This window comes from Octodon degus, unplaced genomic scaffold (genome assembly GCF_000260255.1).
Source record: "Octodon degus isolate 3935 unplaced genomic scaffold, OctDeg1.0 scaffold00147, whole genome shotgun sequence".
NCBI classification, from domain to species: domain Eukaryota; kingdom Metazoa; phylum Chordata; class Mammalia; order Rodentia; family Octodontidae; genus Octodon; species Octodon degus.
Window position 1 is genome coordinate 7,161,493 of NW_004524723.1, and position 15,326 is coordinate 7,176,818.

The 15,326-nt window shown below is 32.7% G+C and overlaps 1 protein-coding gene across 1 annotated transcript in view; it reads right to left on the minus strand.

Moving 5' to 3' along the window:
- The window catches only part of Stxbp5l (syntaxin binding protein 5 like), a gene marked incomplete at its 5' end in the record, with an annotated part of 350,429 nt that extends 337,915 nt beyond the window's left edge, over positions 1-12,514 (minus strand). Inside the window, 2 exons of the mRNA XM_023702208.1 lie at positions 8,764-8,864; positions 12,433-12,514. Of these exons, the coding sequence (XP_023557976.1) occupies positions 8,764-8,864; positions 12,433-12,514 (183 nt within the window). The remainder of the gene's footprint in view (positions 1-8,763; positions 8,865-12,432) is intronic.
- Positions 12,515-15,326: the final 2,812 nt, after the last annotated feature.

Sequence of the window (15,326 nt, forward strand, 5' to 3'; positions counted from 1 at the left end):
AAATGTAATGAAAAACCTACTGACAAAGAAATGTCCAGGTCCTGATGGATTCACAGCTGAATTCAAAAGAAACTGAAAAGGAAGAAACCTTACCAAAATCATTCCTGGAGGCAAATATTATACTCATACCAAAACCAGGGAAAGAAGCAACAAGAAAAAAAGAGAATTACAGGCCAATCTATGACATGAACATAGATGCAAAAATCCTCAATAAAATCCTAAAAAATAGAATACAGCGAATCATCAAGAAAATTATACACCAGGACCAAGTAGGATTCATCCCAAGGATGCAAGGATGGTTCAATATACGCAAATCTATAAATGTAATACATTATGTCAATAGAGCAAAATCTAAAAACCACATGATCATCTCAATTGAAAAGGCTTTTGACAAAGTCAAACACTCATTCGTATTCAAAAGCCTACAGAACATTGGAATAGATGGCCTCTACTTCAATCTGATGAAAGCAATCTATGACAACCCAATGGCTAGTATAATTCTAAATGGGCAAAAACTGAAATCTTTTACTCTCAGATCTGGTACAAGACAAGGATGTCCTCTATCATCATTCTTATTCAATATAGCTCTGGTATCATTAGCCAGAGCCATTATACAAGAGAGAGAAATAAAAGGAATAAGAATAGGCAAAGAAAAGTTAAATTGTCATTATTTGCAGATGACATGATACTTTAGCTGCAAGATCCAAAAAACTCCACCAAGAAGCTACAAGAACTGATACACAAATTCAGTAGCATAGCAGGATACAATGTCAATACCCAAAAGTCAATAGCATTTCTCTACACAGATCACAAATACAGTGAGAGGGAAATTAGAGAAACAATACCTTTTACAATAGCACTGAGAAAAATGAAATACCTTGGCATTAATCTAACAAATGTCAAAGATCTTTTCAAGGAAAATTACAGTACTCTTTAAAAAGAGATTGTAGAGGATTTCAGAAAATGGAAAGATATTCCATGCTACTGGATAGGAAGAACCAACATTGTGAAAATGGCCATACTCCTAAAATTGCTGTAAAGATTTAATGCAATCCCTATAAAACTACCACCAACATACATCACAGACATAGAGAATTCATTCCTAAAATTTATTTGGAACAATAGAAGACCTAGAATAGCAAAGGCAATCCTGGACAATAAAACAAGGCAGGAGGCCTTACAAGCTTGACTTGAACTTATACCACAAACCTACTGTGATAAAATCAGTATGGGACTGGCAACAAAATAGACCTGAGGATCAATGGAATAGATTAGAAGATGCAGAAGCCTCTATGAACAAACTCAGCCACCTTATCTTCAACAAAGCAGCCAAACATGCTTACTGGAGGAAAGATAGCCTCTTTAACAAATGGTGCTGGAAAAACTGGCTCTCTACATACCGAAAACTAAAACATGACCTGGGTCTGTCACTATGCACTAAGCTAAAGTCAAAATGGATTTAAGATCTAAACATTAAAACAGAAATACTAAATCTCCTGGAAGAGAAAGTAGGTGGAAATTGTGAAGACATGGGTGTAGACAAAGAAAGAGTTCATGAATAAAAATCAAATCACACAGGTAATAGTTGAAAGAATTAACAACTGGGACCTCCTACCTTATTGAGAAGTTTTTGAATGTCAAAAGAAATTACCAAGAAAGTGAAAAAACAATCCACAAATTTGGAAAAAATCTTAACTAATAAGCACTCAGACGCAGGTCTGCTCTCTAGAATTTATAAAGAACTAAAAAAATTAGGGCTCCAAAATTTAAAGACCCAACCCAGAAATGGGCATATAAGATGAACACAAACTTCTCAGAGGAGGAAATATAATCAGCAAAGAAATATATGAAAAAATGGTCCACATCAATAGCCATTCATGAAATGCAAATTAAAACAACATTGAGATATCATCTCATCCCAGAAAGAATGGCTATCATAAATAAATCAACTAACAATAAATGCTGGAGAGGCTCTGGGGAAAAGGGAACTCTTCTCCACTGCTGGTTGGAATGTACACTGGTGCAATCAGTATGGAAATCAGTGTGGAGATTCCTTACAAAACTAGGACTGGAAATTCCATTCAAGCCAGCTATCCCCCTACTGGGAATTTTCCTGGAGGAACTGAAAACATCATATCATAGTGATATATGTGTACCTATGTTTATGGCAGCACAATTTGTGATAGCCAAATCTTGGAAACAACCAAGATGCCTGTCACCTAAAGAATGGATGACAAAGATGTGGCATTTTTATACAATGGAGTATTACTCAGCTATAAAGAATGATAAACTTGAAGTCTTTATATTTCATTGGATGCCATTTGAAGATATACTCATAAGTGAAATAAACCAGGCCCACATGTGTAAATATCATATAGTCTCCCTAGTGTAAGAACTCAAAAGAAGAAATCAAAATAGAAAGGTATAACACAATTAAAAGGAAAGCAAGAACTTCAGGATTAAACAACAAAGAGAGGGCAAGGAGAAAAGCTAGGAAACATAATAGGGGCAAAGCCATACATTTATATGCACAAGATGGTTAAGGCAATGATCCTGAGAATCTTCAGCAGGTCTCACCCTGACTAACTATATATATTGATACCTGTGAACTAAGAAACTGCACTGAAGACAGCAATGTGTAAAAGTAAGGTGATGTTTGGAATGCCTGTCATTCTGGTCTTCTAAATACATATTGCTTCTCATGACATACCAATTGTTGCCATACTGTCTCTCAAGTAAATGTTTTTTGTTGTTTTTTTTTTGAAAAAAGTAATAAATGAAAAATAGAAGAAAAAAATGTCACAGGACTGTCTTGCTACAAGGCTGTATATGGTTAGATTTTTAAATTTCTGTGTAAAAATATGTAATTTTTTATTCATTTTTCAAATGCTTTAATTTTTTTCTTCATATTCTGTAGGTAGTTTAATATATCAATACTTGATGGAAAATACCTGTTCCATGTTATGCCTACGATGTTTGATATTCAGACAGAGAGTTAGGTTAAACCCAACTGCATATGTTGTAGGGTAATAATAAGCTTCTCTTCTGGAGGGTTAACTACCTAAGTTTGCAGACCAAAAATTAGAGAAAAAGAAGGGCTGCAAGGTCAGCGAACATTTTGGCCCTAGGCTTTTAAGGTCAGTGAAGACTCACGAAATAGGAGAACCTATACTGTAAGATCCTGTAACTCAGTTTTGTCCCAAATTTTCTGATCAAGGAGATTATGGGGCTAGAGGAATGTGGTTGATGATGTAGAGCGTGCCTAAGGAGAGTCACATAGAGAGAAAACATTCTCTCAGGCTTTCACAGAGAACAAACTGATCAAGCAATGGTCATGACTCATCCACATGGTTGACACTGACAAAGGATCTACAAACTGTGGTACAAGTTTTCAGGATAAATCTTGAGGGTACTTGACTGACCTTATCAGATACAAAAGTTACATTTCCTGTTATGTAGGTCTTGCTTTAGCTTGGTCTTAACCATCTAGCAAAAAGGTATAAAAAATGAAGTATAATAGGTAAAGCCATGTTGGTGTGCTGGGCAGTAAAGAGCTCAGGTCAACAACTTCTGACATTGCCAGTAGCAAAACTGGTAAGAGTGTTTCAAGTGAGGAAATGGATTTTGAGGAGCATTAATGAAATGTGTCTGTAATAATTTCCTATAACTTTTTTTAAAATTTGGACATTTGATATATAATTTGATCACGCCGTGTTTATGCCACAAACAACATGATATGCCAGCATAAACATAAATTCTTCCCCAGTCAAGCATCAGCAAATTTAACAGCAGTTTGTATGATTCTCAGAAAATATTCATTGAGTATGCCTGGTTTCCTACTCCACTGAACCAAAAGATAAACGTCTATTATTTTAAGCCACTGTGATTGTAATAATCAAAGAAGACCTTAAGTAAATAGATATATATTCTCTGATTGAATTATCAATGGCACCATTCTCTTTGACAATATGTCAGTTATGAATCTCTAAAAGACAAATTTAAGTTGCTTTCCTCGGCTGGGGGGACTAGGCATGTAGGAGACAGAAAAGGAAAAAAATCATTTACTATATATACTGTTGCATGTTTTGCATGTTAAATCAGGTGAATATAGTAAGATACATGAAGTTTTAAGGAAAATAATTCAGATTACCCTCATAGAATAAAAGAAATTTCACAACTAGGTTATGAATTGTGTCCTCATAAGCCAATTCTGATGGATCAAGTTGCTAGAGATTTTATAAAATAACTGGGTTAAGAAAACATTTCTTGGGCCGGGGAGATGGCTCAGTGGAATAAGCGGTTCTTTGGCAAGTGCAAGGGCCTGAGTTCAATCCCCGGTTCCGCCAAAAAAAAAAAAAAAAAAAAAAAAAGAAAACATTTCTTACCTTTAGCTTTTTCTTTAAAATACTGTGATATTAATTAGCAAGAACATTATAGAAAAAACTATATATAGGTACAAAAAATTTAAGGTTACTATTGGATTTTACTTGAAACAAAATGTAGACAATTCAGTGCTTTCTACATTACACTGCACAATATATGATCAGTGATAGCAAGCCATTAATATGCCTGAAATATAAATTACTTCTTTTATTCTTAACTAGATCAAGCATCAAAGAAATCAAGATGAATGTTTTTCTAAATTTTTGGGTAAGTACATTTGAAATGGGTCAAAAAGTCATATATGATAGAGAAGCTGTATTTGGAGAAGTCTTTAAAGAACCTTTTCATACTTGATGCCAGTTCAAATATTATAGGTACTTGAATTCAGCAGAATAACCCAATACAGTCCAATAGTCCATAATAGTGGTGGGTTATCAACAGAACTGGCAATTGTCAGAAGTTGTTGACTAAAGTCTTTTACAGCTCAGCATAGTAATATGGCACTGCTTTTTATACCTCATGGTTATACTTTTCTGCTGGATGGTTAAGACCAAGTTAAACCAAAACCTATATAAGTAATAATGTAACTTTTGTATCTGAGAAGGTCAGCCAAATCCCCTCAGGATTTACCCTGAAACCATGTATAGTAGCTTGTAGATCTTTTGTCAGTGTCAGCCATGTAGATGAGTCACGGCCATTGCTTGACCATTTTGCTCTCTGTGAAAGCCTGAGAGAATTTTTTTCTCCCTAGGTGACTCCTTAAGCACACTGTACTCTCTGACAAAACAAAACCAAAAAGGGGGATATAAATGAAGGACCATTTTTTAGCGAAAAAAATATATATGTATGTATACACAAAATAGGATAGATATACAGTTATTTTCTTTTAGTTCAATGACAAGAAAGATTTATGTTAATATTGTTTAGACAAGATATCATGTCTGCATCTTGTACTCTGAATAACTACTAAGAAGACAACAATATGCAATGTATTAATTTTTGTAACTGTCCTACTAATCTGTTTTGAAACAGTCTCATTGCTATTTATTTCTCATTAAAATTAATAAAACTCTGGGGCTGGGAAGATGGCTCAGTAGAATAAGTGCTTCCCTGGCAAGCACAAGGGCCTGAGTTCAACCCCCAGTTCCGCCAAAAAAAATTAATACAATGTTTTTAAAAGTCATATATGAGAAATAAATGGAAATTGAAACCTATTTTTCAATAAGCTAAGACTGGTTTATGCCTTCAAACACTAAGGTAAAAATGAACAATTATTTATAACATAAGTTATATAAGCTGAAGTGTAGATCACAAAGTTAAGAGTATATAAAAATTCATATAATTAAATGGTTAGCATTAAAGGGTTTGAAATCTATTCCAAAAAATATGCGGTTAAATTCTCTTTTACAGATTTGAACCCCTCATTGATAGATATATTGGTAGATATTTTCCCTTCCTACAATAAAACATGAAAAATCAGTGAACTTCTCAAATAACATGGTTTGTATGTACATATTTTTCTCAAAAGATAAATATTATATTTTAAAAATATTAAAATGAAGGACTAGCCAAATAGCTCAGGGGATTAAAGTGCCTGCAAGCAGGTGCAGGGTCCAGGAGTTCAATCCCCAGGCCTGCTGTGCTGGCCCCACTCCTGGGGTGCACTGAGAAGGCAATTGAGACTGGGCATGGTGGCGCATGCCTGTAATCCTAGCTCTTGGGAAGCAGTAAACAGGCAGATAACTAGGAGTCTGATCTAGTAGTGAGACGCTGAACACCCTGTAGACCCTTTCCTAAAAATACAAAAAATAAAATAAAATAAAATGATTCAAAGTTCTTAGGATTTAAACTTATCCTAAATATGTCAGGTTTTTTCTGTTCATACCAACTAATTGCCTTCAATTGAAATAATATTTAATTAGAAATCATCATCAGCAATCATTTCTTCCTCCAAAAAGGCAATAAGAGGGACCAGAATATTCCTTTCAGCATTTAAATTGTGAAGAAAAAAAAATCCACACAAATATGTAGGTTCAGGTCTAATCAAGGAATTAAAACAAAAGAAAAAAAATCGTACCAGCAGATAGAGAAAATATCAGCAGAATGATTGAAATATTAATATTTTGATGCTCTGGACTAAATTTAAAGCAATATAAAAAACTAGATCTAATCTAAAGAAAGTAGCATATCTAGTTTTAGCAAATGTTTAAAATATGAATTCCCAAGCGGCCAGGGAGATGGCTCAGTAGAATAAGCGCTTGCCTGGCAAGCGCAAGTGTCTGAGTTCAATCCCTGGTTCCGAAAAAAAAAAAAAAAAATTAAAAAAAAATATGAATTCCCATCTTCATAAAAAATGGATGTAAAAAACTCCCCTGAAGCTGCATACTAAAATACTGGGATACAATACTCATGAGTATTACTTATAATACTTGAAACTATTATGTTTTATGTGTATAAAAAGAGAAGAAAGAACTAAAGCGTGCTATAGCTAAAATATAAAGTATCCCCAAGAGACTTATGTATTGAAAACACTAATCTCATCAACTAATTAAAGGATTGATAAATTCATAGTCAAATGGGGTATTTGAATGTGGGGCCCAGTTAGGAAAAAAGGTCACAGCAATGTTCCTTTCAAAACATACCTTAGAGGGCCAAGAAGATATCTCAGTAGAATAAGCACTTGCCTGGCAAGTGCAAGGGCCTGAGTTCAATCCCCAGTTCCGCCAAAAAAAAAAAAAAAAGAAAAAAGAAAAAAGAAAAAAGAAAAAAAAAAAAACCTATCATTAACCCTTTCATTTTTCTCTGGCTTTTTTCTCAGCTTCCTGGCAGCCATGAAGTGAAGGTTCATTCTGCCCTCTACCATGCTTCTGCCTTGGAGCCAGCCAACTATAGGCTGAAACCTTTGAAACCATGAGCAAAATAGTTTTCTCCCCTTTTACTTCTTTTTTTTCTTTTAAAGAATGAAAACAAATAGCAAAAACAGAGCAACATGCGATGGTGAACATGATAAGAGACGGTGCACATGATATAGAGTTTCAAAATAATAATAAAAATTTAACAATGTTATTATATTAAGGAAGAAAAAATTAATGTTTATTGAAAGTAAGCATTAATGTTTAATTATCAGGACAATTTTGCATGCCTATATTTGTTAATCTGAACAATAGATTTTATGATGAAAATAATGTAAAGTTTTCTCCTTTGAGTTGCGTCAACAATTTTTGTCCCAGCAATAGGAAGTCAATAATATAATAAAGGATATATATATATATATATATATATCTGTCATCCTCTTTGTCATTTCATTTATAAATATATACTTCATCAACCTCTGCCCATATTTCAGTAATTCCTTATCAATCATTCAATAAAATAAAATGAGTGCTCTTTTTGGACCCAAAGCTAGTGAGTACTTGCCCCCATTTTTTTTTGCTCCGAATGCCTTCAGGGCAGGTTTAGCTGGCTTGAGTTGTGGGGATGGAACCACAGCAACCTGAGCCTGACTGCTTGGTTGAAGCCCCCACTTAAAGAACTGAGCTAGGAGGCAGGCCCCCTTGCCCCCATTATTTACCTTCCATCATTTGAATGTTAGTTATGCATCTAGATAAATTTACTTCCACATATTTCCCTTCCTATCATTAATATCAAGTTTTCCTGTGATAGTACTTCCTAGGCAAAGTAAAGTGTTTCACCATTTCCCAAATAATAAATATCAGACTATCTTATAGTGTTAAAGTACAAGTTTTACTTCATATCTTCATAAGAGTTAAGCAGATGTGCATTATGTTCTAGATCTGACTTGACTGCAATACTAGAGACATTAAAAAGTTTACTATAAAAATTTAATAATTTTCTATATGTATTGATATAATTTCTTCTTTTGATCATTAATACTTAATTATGCAGTGCGGGAGTTTGAAGAAATTACTATATCATCCACAAAATTGACCTTAGACAACATTTAATGTTGCTCTAAAGTTAGTACCAACATATTTTGGACGTATGAAACTTTTTTTCAATATTTTTTTAAAGGTAAAAAAACATATTTAAGCAAAAGGCAAGGTTTCAAGCATAGAAGGTAACTGACATGATAAAAGATAAATATACTTATTATATAGTTGAACTTTACATTTCAGATCAGTAACATGGCCCAGAGAAAATTGCTGAATGTTGGTTTAAAGTTAGGAGAAGACACTTAGAAGTATTCCTCATTAATAGGTGATTTATCAATTATTCATTCTCTAAGAAAAAAATCATAAAAGAAATAATAAACTACTTCTAGCTGTTGAGATAAGGAAAAAAGTCTTTCAAGCTAACACAAAACATGCTCAATTAGTAATTTTGTTGTACATTAGAATTGTTTAATTCATATGTGCTTACCGTTCTCGGTTAAATTTAAGAGAATGAAGGATAGCTGGTCTTTTTTGTCTAAGGTTCCACAAATGAAGTGTATCATCTGAACTTGCACTGACCAAAGCACCCTGTAACAAAAAGAATACAATGTTAGTGTGTCCTCTTACTTAAGAAAGCAAAATTAGCAATCTAATTTACTGAGTTTTTCATTCCTTAAACAGGTACTTGTGTCTCTTTAAACTAGAAATATGAAGAAGCATAACTGCATATCTTTAAAATAGGAAGGTCAATAATGTCGAAAGTGAAACAAGCAAGTGACTCGTAGTATATGGATAGTTTGAACGATTAATTCAATGAACATCCATTTACTCATAGAGAGGAAAAAATTAATATAACATCATAGTGACTATTAAAATTTTTTGTTTATGCTTTAGAAAACATGGAATTGAAACTTTTTTCTTACTCTTCACATATACACACTACATACTCTTACATAGAAACAAATAGACAATCCAGTTTTATAAATCAAATACAGAATATACAAAAATTCTCCTTAGAATTTTCTTTTAATTGAAAAAAATATTTTACTAAAATATATAACTGGTTTAATCTGCCCAAAAAGATTCACTTAATATAGATATATATAATAAAAGAAAATATTTCCCCTACTAGATTCAATGTAATTGCAAAAATAATACCAATGTTATCCAATAGCATCAAATACAAATGAATCCTTCATCAAATACAAAGAATTATAATGTTTTATACTTATAATTACAAACAGATGGCCAGAGAACTAGCTGCCACATGAGATAGCTAGATGATAAATAGTACTTCCCTGTTTCATGATCATCTTAAAATATCAGAACTTTTAACAGAATAGTTTTATAACTGAAAATGCTTGCCTTATATCAGAAACCAAAGCTCTAATATAGTATTGACTATTATCTAATAAGTAGTAAGTAGAACCATAGTGATCCTGAATTCTTAAAACTTCTTCAAAAATTTTCTGAAGTAATTTATTACAAATAATCTTTCACAGGGCTGGCCAGATAGCTCAGCAGACTAAAGCACCTGGTTTGGCAGAGTGCAGCGGCCCAGGCTCAAAACCCAGCGTGCTGTGCAAGCCCTGCCCCAGAGGCGCACTGAGACTGTGATTGAGACTGGGTGTGATGGCACATGTCTGTAATTCCAGCACTTGGGAGGCTGAAAATAGGAGAATCACTATGACTCCAACCTGTGTAGTGAGACCCTGTAGACACTATACCAAATACATAAAAAATAAAATGAAATAAAAACAATCTTTTGCAGTCCACAACATATAAAATTTCTAGTACTTACTTCCTCTTTACGAGTTGGATGAGAGGAGACAGGAATTTACATTTCTATCTAAAACAATTCCTAATCTCAAAAATTCCTTTATCCAATGGTGTTTCTCTCTTTATGTACCTACAATTTTAGATTCAGAGAGTAATAGCTTTCTCTAAATAAAATATACACTATAATCCATCAAAATTAAATGTTTATATCTTTTGCATATTTACATATAAATATGTCCAAAGATGTATATATTAATATATATTTTAACATGTCATACCATACAATGATATATGCTACACATGTCATGTAGATTCTGTTTGCTTGCATACTTTATTTAAAACTGTATATATTCTTCTTATACATACACTACAGTTGTTAGAATTCCTTGACAGTACTTAACTACATTTATAATTGATTTTTAAGATAAAAAATAATGATCTCATTTCTCAGAGAGATAGACAAACATTTGATATATGGTAGAATAGAGTATGACCTACAAATTTAATAAAATATACTTTAGAAAATGGATAAAACTCTTGCAGTCATGGCCATTGCAAATAATTTTCTGAACACCACCCCAACTGTATAGGAAATAATTTGTTCCAAGAATTAAAAAATGGGACCATATGAAATTTAAAAGCTTCTACAAAGCAAAAGAAACAATAGAGTGAAAAGAAAAACTACATAAAGTGAAAAAAATTTGTGAGCTATTCCTCAGAGGACTTTTATACAGAATAAAGAATTCAACATAATTAGACTCCCCAAAATAAAAAACCTGATTAAAAAATGGGCACTTGAAATGAAGAGACAATACTCAAAAGAAGCACAAATATCCAATACATACAAATATCCAACATATACACAAATATCCATTACACACATTGGACTATTATTCTCCTATAGAGAAAGATAAGACTGAGTCATTCATAGAAATATGGATGAATCTTGAGAACAACACGTTAAGTGAAATGAATCAGACACACCAATTTAAATATTTCCTGGTTTCTCTTATATGAGCAATCAAAAGTAAAACAAATGAGAAAAAAAACAAAAGATAATAGGAAGTACAGAGATTCTTCTCAAAGAGGGAGATGGAAGAAGCAGGGATAGAAAGGAATGACTGGGGATTAAAAAAAAGAATTAAGATGTATTATTTATGTGTACCAACTCCATACAAGGAATCTCAACATTCTTTAAATAAAATATAGACTATAATCTATTGCAAGCATGCGCAAAATGAAAACAAAAGGGGGATCAAAAAATGGGTGAAGGAGAAAGGAAAGGAAGGGAATATCTATTAAAAAAATGTAATTAGTATGTGTTATGTACCTGTGCCAACTCACCACAAGGAATGTAAACATTTTGCACTACACACATGCTCTAATGAAATTTTGAAAAAGACTATTAAAGAGAAAAGCAATATATGTGGTTAGGCTGGATTATAAAATTTGAATTGATAAGAAAAGAGTATATTGAAGGAAATTTAATGACTAGCAAAGAAATTAAAGATCTTTAGATTTCAAAGAACAAGCCACCCAAATAGCTCAGCAGATTAAAGCACCTGCAAGCAGGCACAGGGGCTGGGATTCGATCCCCGGGCCTGCCGTGCTGGCCCAGCCCCTGGGGTGCACTAATTTGGCAATTGAGACTGGGTGTGTTGACATGCACCTGTAATCCCAGCTCTTGGGAATCTGTAAACAGGCGGATCACTATGAGTCTGATCTAGCAGTGAGACCCTGAACACCTTGTAGACCCTTCTCTAAAATACAAAAAAAAAAAAGACCCAAACAAGTAATTTAGCTATATTATGCTATACGGTTGCAAAAAAAAAGATTTTTGTGCATATAAATTTTTCCTTTAAAATTTAGTAAACTGATAAATACAGAAGGAGTACAGTCTTTTATAAAAATGTGGCCATGAATAATATTACATCATATAATTTATAAACATTTAAAATCACAATATGAAAAGAATACATCACATATATCTTGGACATTCTTAATCCAAAAATCTAAAATAATAATTGTCCCAAATTTAGAAATCTGTTGAGTGTCAACATGATGCAACAAGAGCAGAATTCCAAACCTGACTTCATGTGTCAACTGTATGTATGACATACACATGATCTATAGATAAATTTCATGTGATTTGGATCTCATCCCCAATATAACTCATTATATTCATTATATTAATTTCCCAAAATCCAAAAAGAAAAAAGACAAAAACAAAATCTGACATATTTCTGATCCTAAACATTTCATGTAAGGGATACTCAGCCTGTTACATGATGTGTGTATGTGTCAGTGTATTTCTGTGTGTGTATGTTTTAAAGGAAAGTAGTGTATTATGAATTTTAAATAGTCAAAAAGTCCTTACCTCATTGACCAAGAATTGGAGCTGCAAGACTGCTGCACCACTTTCATGTTGGCAATAACAATCAACACCAGGTCTCCCAAGTCTAACACAATAAAGGTTAAGGATTCTAAATTTCGATTAGCATGGACATCAAAGAGCAGAGTACAAGTAACATTTTAATGAAAGTCTTGGCACAGGGATATAGCTCAGCAGCATCAATGCCTGCCTGGAAAGCACAAGGTCCTGAGTTCAATCCCCCGTACCACAAAAAAAGAAAAAGTCTTACTTACTCATTCTTCTTATTCTTTAAAATAAAGTGTCTAAAAATCTTAGTTTACAAAATTACATAGCAAGATCTTTCATGTTCTAGAAGTTTGTAAAATGAACGACAAGAAAAAAAAATTGAAATTGAGGTTTCCTTCCCAAAAGTAAAACAGAAATTATGATTTTACACATATCTAATTTCATTTCAGATTTAACGGACTAAACACTTTTTCCCTAAACTAAGTTCAAGTTGTACGAAATATTTTAATATCATAAGTGATATAAAATAACTCTTAAAATATTTACGTATGGTCATAAGCTTGATATATATATAGAACTCTCCTGATCATAAATTAAAACCCATAGGACATAAAGAAATATTTGACTAGATAAAAATATAATATTTCTTTGTACAGAATACCATAAAGAATTTTTCAAATGGAAGTACTAGGAAATAACTAGTAACATATTACTAGTTATTACTAGTATTTTATTTATACTAGAAAATTAAAAAAGAGAAAAGGAAAATAGGAGAAATGGAGGTAAGGAAAGAGAATAAGAAGATACTACGGAACAATATTTATTGATATATCCTACAGCAAATTATGGGTATTTGTGTGTTAATTTGTCATCTGTTTATAAGACATAAATTACATGACAATTTTCACTGCCAGCTATAATGAAGAAACTAGTATTTGTTTTACCCTTTCAGTTAAACAGCAAAAATGCAGGGTAAAACCTTGGCTCATGAGCATAATTTGTTTGAGAAACATGATTGTAATCCAAAGCATTGGTGTATCAAAGTGAATTTCCCCCAAAAGAAATAGAAACTCAGATGATTCATTCCCCCAAAATATTGACATATAAATGATTATAAGGCTGTAATACAACACAAAATAATAAAAGAAAATATAAAGCATTAAGAAAAATAAATCAAACTGCACTTAACCTTGAAAACTTTTGTGGATGGTATGAGGAAGTTAAGAGAGGGTAGTTATTATTTAGGGCAACTTTAACTATCACTGGTATGTACTGGTCCAATGGAATCATTTTCTTTTTGTGCACCTTAACCAAAGAATCTATGTAATAACACTTGGTTTTACCTTCTTTGGAGGAGTTTACAGAATTGTGAAACTCCATTGTCACTAAAAAGGTTCATTGCTTGCAATGCTAGTCTTATTCAGGGAGTGCATTTCTACAAAATTTTGCAGCTTTCCACATTTTACGCATTTCCATAATCTAATTTGAAGTGAGATATTTCTCTATCTTTTTCTCCTACTTCACTGAAGAAACCTTCTCCATAATCTCTTGCTGTTGGGAGACAATCTCCCACAATTGGTGGGGGGGGCGGGTAATGGCAAGGAGGTGGGGAGGGTGAGAGGAGAAATAAAGAGGAAGAAAAAACTATTGGCTCAGTTGTGATCATGTGTCATTCAGCATCACATACTACTCCTATTGCAAGACATCATCCATTTAGTAAGTTAAAATTTACTACAAACTTGTGCTCATCTTGTGGAATATTTGCAAAAAAGTTACTTACAATACAAGGTTTTCATGAATGCATATAAATTATGAAACTATAGTTTTTAGACACTGCATACCAGGTGAGCAATGACAGTGATTACTAAAAAAGATAAATAAAAATACAATAGTGAACATATTGTCTCAGCTTACTGCCCAGAGTTTCCAGACCAAAGTAGGGGATGAGAACTCAGTAATCTAGCAGGTTCTCTGAGTTGAGATAACAGGAGTAAGTTTTAGGAGGCCAAAGACAATTAGATTTCATAAGGCAGAGCAACAAACAAACAAAAAGGCAATATAAAAAGAGAACTCAAGATCTGAGAAAGGTTCTTTAGCTCAGTGTTGATGAAGGAACAAGTTTAACAAAATTAAAAACAACTGGAGAAAAAAGCAAACCAAGAAGGAAAGATCTTTTGTGTGTGTGTGTAATTTTATTGGAACATTTTAGACATAGAGAAATTAGATTTAGATATACATTTTATCAGAGAATCTGTACCTGTACATGAGTAGAATAGACCAATATAAAACACAGGTTCTTTAAAAGTAAGTAAAAGAATAAACCAAGGAAGATGAAATGTTCAGACAAAGCCAGGAATTTTTCTATAATTTAGAAAGAAAACTCAAAATGCAAGGAACATCATGCAATGTATACAGAGGAACATTGCCTCAGTACAGAAAAAAATTCAACTCTAGGATAAAGGCTGACTTCGCCCTGTTCATAACGCTAAAAAGGAGGCCACCAAAGAAATCAAAGTTTTCCATATAACTTCACTGCATTCAGAACAAAGATCAAGAATTATATAATCACAAAATCCTATAGAACCCAAAAGGCAAAATGTAAATGTATCACATTTAAATGTATCACATGGACTCAAATATGTAGAAATGCAAAAGGAAAAAATCATAGGAAAAAAATCAATTAATAAAAATAAAATCAGAAAGAACAAAAACATGAATAATAGATGTTAAAACATTTATAATCCTATTTTGAATATGCTGAATAAGGTAAATATTGAACTACTTAAGTAGATATATGAAAGAGCTATTTATAATCTATGACAAACAGAACATTTAATTTTTTAAAAATTACATTAATTACCAAACTTGGACATACCAGTGGAAAAATTCAA